This window comes from Aythya marila (assembly GCF_965140915.1).
Source record: "Aythya marila genome assembly, chromosome: 2".
Classification (NCBI taxonomy): Eukaryota; Metazoa; Chordata; class Aves; order Anseriformes; family Anatidae; genus Aythya; species Aythya marila.
The window spans coordinates 36,877,249-36,889,867 of record NC_139043.1 but is presented as its reverse complement, the minus strand read 5'-3'; the positions used below and the strand labels follow the sequence as shown (position 1 = coordinate 36,889,867).

At 39.5% G+C, this 12,619-nt stretch overlaps 1 protein-coding gene across 1 annotated transcript in view; it reads right to left on the bottom strand.

Annotated features, from left to right (window-relative positions):
• CHN2 (chimerin 2) overlaps positions 1–12,619 on the bottom strand; it is a 162,752-nt gene that overhangs the window by 5,106 nt on the left and 145,027 nt on the right. Inside the window, exons 9-11 of the mRNA XM_082754739.1 lie at positions 9,695–9,868; positions 7,765–7,842; positions 1,198–1,335 (exon numbers count right to left, since the gene is read on the bottom strand). Of these exons, the coding sequence (XP_082610865.1) occupies positions 1,198–1,335; positions 7,765–7,842; positions 9,695–9,868 (390 nt within the window). The remainder of the gene's footprint in view (positions 1–1,197; positions 1,336–7,764; positions 7,843–9,694; positions 9,869–12,619) is intronic.

Here is a 12,619-nt window from a genome sequence, read left to right as displayed (position 1 = left end):
AGCAGTAATTCAGGAAGATGTTATTATTATGGAGTCCTTTACAAGCCATTGACTGTGCTTGCAGCGATAAACACTAAACTCCTAAGCAAGAAGCTTATCAGCAACTTCTGCAACCTCAAAAGAATGGCTGTACAAAGAAATCAGCAAAAAAGACCACCCAGTAGTCATCTCCATGGTCTGCAGCTCTAGCTACAGGTCGGTATAGGTACAGTACCTGAGCTTTGTTAAGTACCTCTTCATACACTGCCTGGAACCGACTTTTTAATAAAATCTCATGAACAATTACTTCTGTTAGCTGGCCAAACAAGATGGGACCATGGACAAAGCATATGCTTTAGAGACTGTTCTTGTTGCACACTGGACTATGCTAAATTTAGGTAGAGAGACTAACGTGACATGGAATTACATAAACAAAGTGAGATTGCTGAACATATTTAAGTATGTAGGTATCAGTGATGTGTGAGTATTCAGTGCTTACTCAAGACTTTTTGGCAATCTCTTTAAAAATATGAGTGAGATTTACATGTGTTTTACATGAAAAATACAGATTCCTAAGGTGTGATCTGAGTCAGAATTATATGTCTCCCAAGACTTTTCATAAAAATAACACCAGGAGCTTGAAATTTTAGAAAAGTAAGAATCTTTATGTCCTGCTTTTAAGGGATTTTTGTATTTTGTGATTTTGTATTTGTGATTTTGCTTCCCCTAAGCATGTTTTTTGTAAGACGAGTGGCAAGCAAGATTAAGTTTTCTGACTAAGGAGAAAGCTAAGAGTGCAAGAGAGAGGTGCCTGTGGCTGCCAGGGCAGCACAAGGCTGGTGGAGCTAGAAGTGGGGGAAACCAGCATGGTGATGCAGATGTCCTGCTTATTGGTATACTGTGTGCCATTTCAAAATCACGAAGGATATTTTTTAAAGAAGAAAGTGTGCTACTTTTTAGTTACCTCAGATCTTTACTTTTTTCACTAACCAGTCAGTATTTTTATACTCTTAGGTTTATTTTTTTTACCTGCATGAAGTTCCTTCTCCATTGACAATCAGGCAAAAGTTTCATGTAAAAGAAGCACGTGTCTGAGAAGCAACATACAGAACAATGCCCTTCTTTCCAATTTGTTGTCTGTCTTTTCCTTCAATGTGAACAGCGTTATGGATGGGAAATGCGATTAAAGAACAGTACCAATTACTATGCAATACTTACTTGCTGCCTCTATGAATTTGGAATAGGTGTCATAGGTGATCACGGGAATCGGTAAGTCTCTGAAATATAGCTTCAGCGCTCCAGTAATAATGTTTATGTCTGGATAAATACTGGCAGAAATATCAGCCTTGTCACCATCTAGAAGAGGAAGAAGAAATCTTTTTGAAAACAGTCTCATTCTGACTGAAGCAAGGCAAGGTTTCTAATTCAGATTTACCATGTCCAACCTGACAAGAAAAAAAAACAACCTGAAAGCATTTGGAAGGCTTAAATGAGAATATATTGCTTATATTGCTACCAACTTCACAGTGGATGAATGAGAAATGGTGGTTTCCATATCATTTTCTAAATAATTTATTTGCTGACATCTTTTGGTGAGGCTGGTGGTTGCAATGACAATATCTGCAGCATAGCATCTCACATATGATGTTTAATGTTGGATAAAAAAGGCATGTTAATAATACATTTGTTGAATTTGGCCAATTTGTTAATTGTTGAAATTAAGCTATAATAGCTTATCTCGCTGTTGCATTTTGTATCCACAGAACAATGCACAGGAGTATAAATCCCTATTTTTATTTGCATTTGGGGAAACAGAGGCATGGAGAAATAACATAAATTTCCCATGTCCCCTGGAGACTAGTAGCAAAAATCTGAGCAAACATCCAAATCTTTTCAGTCTTGCACCAATCTATCTATGCTGATTACCTAGTCAGAAAGCCTTCTTATTTTCTGGATGCCTTCTAATGTCTTTGTACTTGAATTATTTATTTGTAGCAAAGATTTGAATTTAAATAGACATGCTATGGCATTTAGCTACACGATTTATTCTCAAACGTGGATTGCAATTTGTTAAATGAATATGGATAGTTGTAACGGATGAACAACTAAATAGATGAATTATGCAACTTTAATGACGTACTTCCCCCCTCCCCCAATACATTGTAACAGCTACCCAAAACTCCATTATGGACCTCTTTTAATCACAAGTTTAAAATTTCCAATTGCTGCTGGTCAGCAAAATGAGCAACACATGGCTCGCAATGACTGAAATTACAAGAACTACCAGCAAGGATGAATCAATATTTTTTTCAAGTTCAAATGACTATGTCTGTTCTGTACTATCTAGTACCTTAACACCCATGTGCTTCCCCACTCTGAGAAATTTGGGTATCCTTCCCTCCCTGGAGGACGTGTGTCCATTCTCTTCTCTGGGCCTCTTCCTTGGTGGTCTTAAGCAGAAAGACGGGATAGGGTGGTGGTCAAGCAGGGACTGATGCTGTCTGTATTTAATCCCTAATTTCAGCTCAGGCTACTTCGAGATAAGTTAAACCTTTTAGCCTTTCAAGTGAGGATAACAGCACTTCCCTCACAGGAGGCAGTGAAGATAAAGCCAGTAAAAACTTGGGACCACACGATGACTGGGGCCATGCAAGGTTAGGCTTGCTTGAGCAGTGGAAGTGAGTTCGCTTGTGTCTGCCAGGAGGTGCAAGAACAAGCTTGGACTGTTTACCACCGAGGCGCTGACACACTGAAAATCCATTGCCTTTCTTGTCTCACAGTAGCTGGTGCTTGTAGACATACCCTGATGTAGACAGATGAGGGGTTGTGCTTGATACACTGCTTCTAAGATGGTGATAAAGGCTTTCACAGCAGAATAAAGCAGTTTATATTGATTGTAGACATTTTATACAAACCTATGGCATTAATCTTGAAGGAATATGTCCTGTCCAATGTATGCACATAATTCTCATTAAGACTAATAGCCCTACATGTTCTTATCAAGAGGAGATTATATGCTTAAGTGTTTAAAACAAGCAGCCTTTCTTGATGCGGCTGAGCAGTCTGAATACATCCATCAGCATTTAATTTAATACAGCATCAATAACCCCTAGGAGAATGTTTACACTGCCCCAATCTTTTGTTTAATCCACACGCTTCAGGCCCGGTAGCATTAGTCCTATAAAGCTTTGTGTGGAGAGTCCTTTTTAACTGATGGACACCGAGCACTCAAAATGCTCCACTGGAAACAGATACTTTCAAGGAGATAGCAGCTGCATCTGGACAGATATAGCAAAGCAGAGGGTTGCATCTATTATCCAGGTCGCCGGTAGACTAAATGAAAGTGTTATTTATTTAGTACTTTTGCAAAGCAGCCCAGCATGCTTCCTTAAAGGGGCACTTCAGCTAGAGGTACTTCAAACCACAACATACTTCAAGCACACCTCTTATTTACCTGTTGCTCCAGGAAAAATGTGTTAATTCCTGAGTCAAAGATTTTTCTCTTCACTTCAAAGACAAACGTACATCCATTGGAAATGCACTGAAGATTTTTTTTGAGATTTTTGCTAAGCATAACAATATGTCTGTTACAATAAACCTACACTTCTGCAGTGGGTATTTAGGGGAAGATGTATTTTCCTTTCCTTTAATAGATTTTGGATTGTCTTTCATTTTCAGCCACTGAAGGCCCGTTGGCAGGCTTATTTCTTATATTCACCAATTTCCTGGATTTGTATTTTTATTTAAACATACTTAAAATTCAAAGCACTACAAAAAGAAAATTCATCCATTTCAGGTAAAGTCATAACACCTATTTTACAGGAGTTCATCTACACCAACACGTTGTATGAACTACATGTATTTTATATGCATTATATGCACCTTCTGCATTACCACAGTTGTCTTTTTAACTCTTCAATACAGTAAATTTCCTCAGATTGTATTTAGCACTTTCAGCATCACTGCAAAGACACTGCACATGATTGAATATATTAATACTATGGTTTTTTTTTTTTTTTTTAAATTAAATATAGGATTACAATCATCCAGTTCATTTAAGCTTAATATACCTAATCATACCCAAAACCCATCATCCCCCTTTCCTTGTTACTTTGACTCTCAACATATTCTGCAGCATGGTGTTGAAGTCTGAACATTTCAAGACTTTTTTTTTTCTGTTCTTCTGAGGTTTCAGTTGACTTTGGATGCACAGAAATACATCATTAGTTTATTAAAGAAGGAAATGGAGTGAGTATTACATTCTCAAAGTCTCAGCTATGTCCTCTGAATACAGAACTACATTTCTAATTAAGTTCCTTTTTTTTTTTTTTTGATTTGGAATTTGACAGGTTTTCAGACACAGTAGCAAAGGAGTGTGAATATGAGTTAGGATCCCTTTGAGTACTCATGTAATATTTAACAGCATAATATTTTTAGCAAGTGTATTGTACCAGCCAGTCATACAAACAAGTGGAAGGACAGAATGCATTTATGACAATGGCAGCTCTGTGGTAAAGCACACAATGAGTGTTTTATTGCTGTCAGAGTGCCACAGCTCAACAATGCTCACAGAGAGCAACTGTTGTTATACAGCACCAACATTCACAAGAATAAATCCACATTATTCCCCTCCCTCATTCTCATTATGAAAATCACTGAAATGGAACATTGTCGGTGCCTCGGAGAGCCCAACTCTCCCTTACAGCAGGGGTATTTACACCACTTTGGCTCTGTAAGGCAGCCTTTGCTTAGACAAGATAAGGACCAACTTTTCCCAGTTTTAAAAATAACTCTCACAGCTTTACAGCCAAAAATAATATTCCATGGAATGCCATTCTCTTCCTGAGACGTTAACTTTCAAGCCTGACTTTGCTCTTCTGTTCTCACTGTAATTCTTTGGAAGCAACAAGCCAGTGTTTCTTTGACAAGGCTGGAACAATCAGTCATGGGGAGGACTGACTTATGTCTATTGTGCCCCCTCAGCTGCAAATGAAATCAACAGGAGAGGTGCCCTATGGCCGAGTCAGCCCTGTGTGCCCAGTCCATACATCATCCTGTCTTCCCTACCCCATGGCTTGATGAAGAAAAGTTGTGAAAACAGAGAGCTTTATGGCATTATTTGAACTATGCATCCCACATACTCAAATAGCAGGATTTCATTTTTTTTTCTTTCAAAACCACTTATTAAGAGCTGTATTTCCAGAGACGCAATAGCATACTAGAGCATTCAAGCTGGGTGCCCAGGGAGTGGCTCAGATACGAAGGAGAGGGGGAGGTCGGTGATCACAGTGTGCCACTCTGCAACAGCAGGCACCACGCAGTGCCATCCTTCCCATAAATTGCTCAACTTCCATTTTCAAGCTAGCTAAGATGTTTAGCCCTACTTTTATTAGAAGTTTCTTTCAGAGCCTTGCTTTCCGATGGTTAGAAAGTGGCCTCTAAATTGTCAAGCTAAATTTATTCATGGCCAGTGTGTAGCCCCTAGTATCGTGCCTGGATTATCAGTTAGATTAAACTGCTTTCTTCTTTGGTTCATACCTCTGCTCTCAACTTCTGCTTTGACAGCTAGCTATTCCACGCTCTTTTAAAACACATTTACTTTCTGCTATGCAATAAGCTCCAGGACAGGATGTCTGACATAGTGACATGGCCACAGGTACAGCTGCTCCTGTTGCAACACTTATCTTAAGTGCACTTATTAAGCAGAACTGACCAGGAATTTTCCATTTCCCATTTCAGACAAAAAAAGTCCTTTTTTTTTTTTTTTTTTTTTTTTTTTTGCTACATGGGTGTTAATTTCTTGTAGTGAATGTGGAAACAACAGTTTTGTAAAACTCCCACAAATTTCACTTTCTGGATAGAAAATTAATTTTGAACAAAAACCTCCCAGGCACTCCTGGATGTGGGACTATCACAGCCTGCACCTGGCTCTCAGCTCCCTTCCCTCCCTGCTCTGACACATGCATAAGAGATTTGGGATATTCCATGCCCCTTGGATACTGCATTTCTCGCTGCTCTGGCTCTTAGGGTGACACAGGGGAAGAGGTGCAGAAGAAAGGCTAGGGTCTCATTCTCTCTAAACCTGGATCTGACAGGGAAAACAGCCCTGAGCTGTCAGGTTGAAAATCCTTTGCCAATTTAACTTTCTGTCAGCTGACAACACCTTCTAGCTGTGCAGCCCGCAAGTCAGTTAAAAAATCTATTTTTGTTTTCTTTTAATCCCTTTCTGAAAACAAACAAACAAACAAAAAACAACCCCAAAAATCAACAATAAAAATCCTTCTGCTTTCCATCTAATTTCAAGGAGAAAACATTATCAGAAGTGGAAGGGGAAGTTTTCAGCATCTGGTCTCAGCAACACTGTAGTCATGCATTATCATAGCAAGCATTTGTGCGCTGTTCCACTGCTTTTAGCATTATTCATGGCAACATGACAATTCTCTTCTTTCTTATCCCTCTTCCTTTGTGAGATTGTTAATAGATAATGAAGACATAGTTTTTTATTAATTTATGGCCAGTGGTCTTCTCCACAGCTTGTGTATGCAAACTCAGTTCTTGCTTTCTCTGCTTCCATGTTTATCCATACTTTTTTCCTTTGGAAATCTGATACTGCCAGTGACTTTATTCTTCCTGTTTATAGATGCTGCCTTTTCCAGTAAATCACACTTTCTTCCTTGCTGCGGGTCGAAATCAAGTGCGGATTGCCACCAGATTATGACAGGAACATCAGCAACAATAACAGGATACTCCGTAAAACTGAGCTGACTCCCATGGTTAGAGCATTTACAAAGGAACTACATCAGCTGCAGTATGCAAGTCATCCTCAGACATAAATTTCTGTCTGCTTTCTTTAAACTCTTCCCTCCTTAACATGTACTTCTCTTCTCAAGCATCCAACACATTTTTGTATTGCTTTCTTAAAGGATGTTTGAGAATAACATGACAACAGTCACTGGAAATTCCCACTTACATAGCTGGACTTTTTGCCAGTGAAGTCTGCATGACAAACTGTCCCCAGACAAAGAAGTATTCAGGCACAGTAAGTGTGGTATGTGCCAGGCCCTGAGGTCACCCAGAGACCTTGTTGGCCCTGACCAGTCTCACCTGAAGCCTTCTCCTACGTCTCCCGCCCATCTCAGGCCCTGCCTGAGCAACAACATTCCTGTCTCCAGCTGCATCACGGCTTGTGTCTGGCCATGCACCCTGATGAATCATGGACTGACTTCCTAGCCTGTGCCTGGACCTACCATGCCACCAGGCATGTGCCCAGTGAGGTGGACGTGGGGCGAAGCCTCTCACGGGCTGTGCAGGCACAGAAATGGCAGTCACATGCACAGTGGTTGGGGTGCTTTCTGCAAGGCTGCATGAGGAATGAGCGCTCAGTTGCAGTTCCTGGTTCTTAAACCCATAAATGTTATCATGTTATAAAGCACCGAGTATGCTAAAGATAGGATCAAGAACTTTCCCCGGCACTACCTAGGCTCATGCTTGAACTTGGAGCCCAGGCTGTTCTGCTGGGTTGAGCAATCACCCAATCCCCTGAGCACTTAGCCTTCTGCCTACCTTTACTTACTGACTGTTCAGTTATTCTTTCCAACTATGAAATATAATTTCTTCTTATGAAAAGTACAACAGATTAATATAAGAAATCAGAAAAGACAGGCTGCTTTCCGTACTTCTGCTTTTGTAAGTCTCATTACCATGATACCCATATAAGTACAAAAGAACTGAAGAGTCCTAGATTTGAAAGGTTAGATAAAAATTGTACAGAATTTTAAAATGTACCTCGATCAAAGGCCATTTTCACATCTTCAATGTGCTCAGTGAAGCCTGAGACTCTATAGAGGCCCTCAGATTTCAATCCTGAAACAAAAAGTTCTTGGTTAACTTTGCTTCAATAACTAACAGGTTAAAAAGCAACAGGCTCATAAGCAACAAAGCAAGAACAATGGTATGTTGGATAAATGCAGCAAACTATTGTTATAACATGAAACTCTGGAGCATTTAAGGAATATTCAAGGTAATTTTAAATTGTTTTTACAGGATTAAAGATGAGTTTGTATTTTCTGATTTTGTTGCACTCAGAAAATAACAGTAGATACACAGTAGGTAATATTGGAAGAAAATATTGCCATTTGTTAATGGTGAAGTATGTGCTATTATAATGATTTACATATTTTATGTGGGTGATTTTCCTGGATTTGTCTTTAATTAATAAAGCCTTAGAGGTTGTCTTTGCTATTACTGGTTGCTTAATGATAAATAGCAATGTACATAAGAGACTGCCTTTCCCTATGAGCACATTTGTTCCCAATGTTGCTGTCAGCCTTTACTTAGATATACATGTAGCTCATACAGGTGATGGATGCTGTTCTCCATGTTGGTACATCCCTTCTGCAGTTCTTTCATCACAAGAGACCTGCTTTATGCTCTCCCACCCTTACTCTAAGCCAACATAAAACAAAGAGCAGCCCAGCAGAGCAGGCACAGCTAACCACACAGAGTTACACTGATGTTATTTATTTTAATCCCAGAGCTTCTTATTGTGACTATGCAAAGTGCTAACCTACCTACGAGACCCGGTGTGCATTGTCTACTTAAGAATAAAATCAGTGTCTTAGTAGAAAAATTAAGTCCTACAGCAATTAGAGAGAGAAATTTAAACATGTTGAAAAAACAGAGAGTGGGCAGCAGATTTTCTCTTAATCAATAAATGTACAAGTAAGTAATTATATCTCAAATGCAATGTAGCTGACTGCTGTATCATCTCAGTAAAGCTCTTCTGTCTTAGTCCAAGCTATTGTTTGTGTTTGTCCCTGCAATGATGATATAATCCTGGTAGAGCTTTACAGAGCAGTGCAGGGGATTTACTTGTAAATCTTTGATTCATTTCAGGAGATGATGCGTGGCTTTGAAATCCCTTTGGCTACTATCAATGTGTTGCCATGCAGATTACTGTGATGCCATGAACTCAACATTATGAGATTTCTGTGCTAAACCTATGACTAACAAGGAAATTTGGCTTATTGGTCAGCACAATGCACACATTTGTTATCCAAAGCAAAAATATGTGATCATTACTGTCTGGCAGATGTGTTGGAGTAGAGATGGTACTTCTTCAATCTGGCATACCTCTCCATGTAGCAAAAGCCTGTCACAAACTGGAGTTTTGGCTGTGGCAGGCTATCTGAGCCGCAGCATCCCTCAGTCAGTAGGTGAGTGTCATGCAAACGTTCCTACCCTGGGCAGTTTGCAAAACACCACAAAACGCCACAGTCTGTGACCTTGTTTGTCTGAGTCATTTCCAGCCACTTATGTGCTCTTGCCCACAATGTCCTCAAAGGTTATTAATAATGGGCCTGATTTAAACTGATTACTCTGAAATTAGAAGTGTCTGTAGGTATGTTAAAAGAAAATAATGAAAAAAGACACTTAAACATGAACTTAAAGTTCATTTTAAAGTTCACCCCTTTCAAAAGTGTAACATAATACCTGTTTTGACATGTTTTCAGAAAGCATTTCAGTAAATTGCATTATGAAATGTCACGATTTAATTTTACTAGCTGATGCAAAGCAATGTTATCACCTATGCTAAAAAAATCCTTCTCTCATCCTGTCCACAGTGTACACAAACATAATATTCTGTTCTATCTCAACATGTAAATTCAAGTCATCTTCATTTTATCGTGCCTGCTCCGTCCTGAAGCATACAAACCTCTTGCTTCAATCTCTCGGATGCATGAATCCACCACCATTGGCCTCTGGGTATTATGGGCTTTCACCAGTGTGGTCAGATCACAGCAGTAGACTCGCTTTATCCTCTTGAGGTCGGGCTGGCAGTCGTTGGGCACATACTTGGAGCACTGCTTATGGACGTTCAGCCCACAGTCTGGAAACAAAGTTGGCCAGGATCATTACTTAATGATAATGCTAAGAGCTTTTGTCTATCAATTAGGTTTCTTAGCACAAGTAAGGGGCATAACTTTCCCATCAGCTGGCAATAGAAAATATCAGATGTTTCCATGCCACCCTCTGCTGACTTTGCTGGCCTCTTGATGTACAACAGTGACAGGACTTGGTGCTGCAGAATTACCAAAGACAAGAAGGCTGAGTACAGAAATACCCTGTAAAAATCTTTTGGTGGGCAAACTGAACTCCAGCAGGGTTGCTAAAAAAAGCCGTAAAAGCTCCGAGTGTTCCTCACACCCTGACCTGTTAGGGACAGCCCCTGCCAAGTCTGGGTCAGGTCGCTGCTGGACACTCGGCTCTAGGTGTTGCAGCTGAAAGTGTGGGACTTTAACTTCTTTGTGTTTCAGTTTTGTCTTTTATAAAATTAGCACATTAATGACAGTGTCCTGCTGGCCAGCTTGTGGCTTAGCTACAGACTTAAGGCACAGCACTAAAACTCTGCAGCTCTGTGGGTGAGTGTGCCTCACCTCCTGTTCTGAATCCCTGCAGCTCTGCATTTTGGCTCGTTCTGCTCATCAGTTACAGCCAAACCACCATGGTCTTGTCACTTTGCTGGTGACTAAAGTGACCCCTCTGTTTAGTCTGTGCAACAGTTTGAGCATATAAAATGCTGTGAAAGGCATGGTGTAAACGAGAGTGATTCATATTGTTCTTGGTGTCTTATTCCAGAGTCAACAACTGGTTGCACTGGTGGGTTTCCATTAACTTAAGCATCTCTGCTTGATTTCCACAAATTGAATTTTCCAAATAGGTACAAATGTTCAGACAAATGAATTTATAAGCCTCAATAAAGCAAACACCACCACTGTGAGTTACATTATCTCACAGAAATGTGGTTCCTGTTTCAATGCTTTTGCAGTCACGCCTATCACCCAGTACCTTTTGGACTAACTCAAAATGCCTAGCATCATCACTAGTGAGTTGATTACTGTTTTTTCTTGTTGATTTACTGCCCAAGCTGTTCAAAATGTAAACGTGTTCCTACTACTTGCAACACATTTTAGTATTATTCTCAATAAAATATTAATCGGTCAAAATCAGATAATCACTGCAAACATACCTACACATTTAATGTATCTGAGTTTTTGTGTCTTTCTTCATACAGTTGTTACTGCATATAATACATTATTGTGCAAAATCCAAACGAATGTGAGCAGCTGCACTCAGGACCCTCCTTGTACTGTTCTCAGTGCTGTTCTCCAGGCATGTCAAGTTAAGTCCAAACACATCTGTCTACTTAGAGTTAAATGCTGATAATTTAATGAGGGAGAGTATTATGTTTCATACTGGATAAATAACCCTTTTCATAAGTTTAATATTTTATGCATGTGAACAAACGGCTCTATGTGTTAGTGATGGTCAGTTTTTGGACACTTGTGTTTATGATCAAACAGCATGAAAAGCAAACTGCTATTCATTTTCTTTCCTTTTAAAATGCCCATTCATATTCTTTCTGTTACCATCATTCATCTACAGGCAGAAAAGATATAGAAGGCACTGAAGACACACTTATTAAAACTTAGCATTTCTGAAAGGTATTTTGACCCTTCAAGCCACTTTGTAAATTTTGTGTAACAACCACTTCCTCCAGCCTTGAAAGGCAAAGGTCAAGGCAAGTTTGTTTGGTGCCAGTTTGAGTTCAGGAACTCCCAGGGGTCAGAGCCCGGAGAGGTAAGGCAGAAACATATTATCGAATTGTTTGGGTTGGAAGGGACCTTAAAGATCACATTCACTTGAGATGTGGAAGGAATTGAAGGTTTGTAGAAAGAAACCCCATTTGCTATACACCAAATATAATTTAACTTGCTGAATTCAAAAGATCATGATGCAATTATTATTGCATTTTTGTGATATGATTATTTTTCATAAGAGAACAGATTTAAAATAATTTAGATGTTATTAAAATGCTAATACAGTTATAGAGGCTTCAAAAAACAAATCCTCCTGGGAAAATGAAGGTCATGTTTTTTGCTTTCCGTTGAGGTGGGCTTTTTAAAGCTTGCAGCAACACATGGTATTTTTATAGGAAACAAGTGACAGTCTTTTTGCAGACAAGGGTACTTTTTGACAATTGGTGGCAAAAAAAAGATAAGCTATGAAGTCTGGGTCCTGGCTAGCTCTGCCACTTCCAGTGCTTGTTTCTTAAGACATAAAAACATTCAGGTGAAAACTTAATGACACCATAAAGAACAATTCTTAATGTATGCACCAATGCACATGAATTACCAAGGCACTACTGAATGGATGTCAACTTCAGCAAAGGGCTGATGGATTCATTTCCAAACCAGCCAATGTGGTAAATCACACAGGGCAAAACTTCTAAATGCGGTGTTTCAAAAGCTAGGGTTAATCTTCCAAAGCACATGTAGGCTTTCTTCCAAGTACATTTCACATATTTGTGTAAAATCAGGCTGTCTGGTATACTAAGTGGGAGAGCTGTTGTCCCATTTCTGATAGTTCAGAAGGTGAGATGCTCTTTACCCACCCTATCAAAGACATGCCTTTTCTAACAAAAGATCTGGACTGTGGATGCTACATACATATTATTTCTGTTTAAAACCTGGTGCCTGTACTAGTCTGTGCTTTGTGGGACAAAGAATATGACAGGCAATGACACTGCTGTAATTGGCAACACAGGACTTCTTGGCACATTTTGCAAAGTGACCCCTAC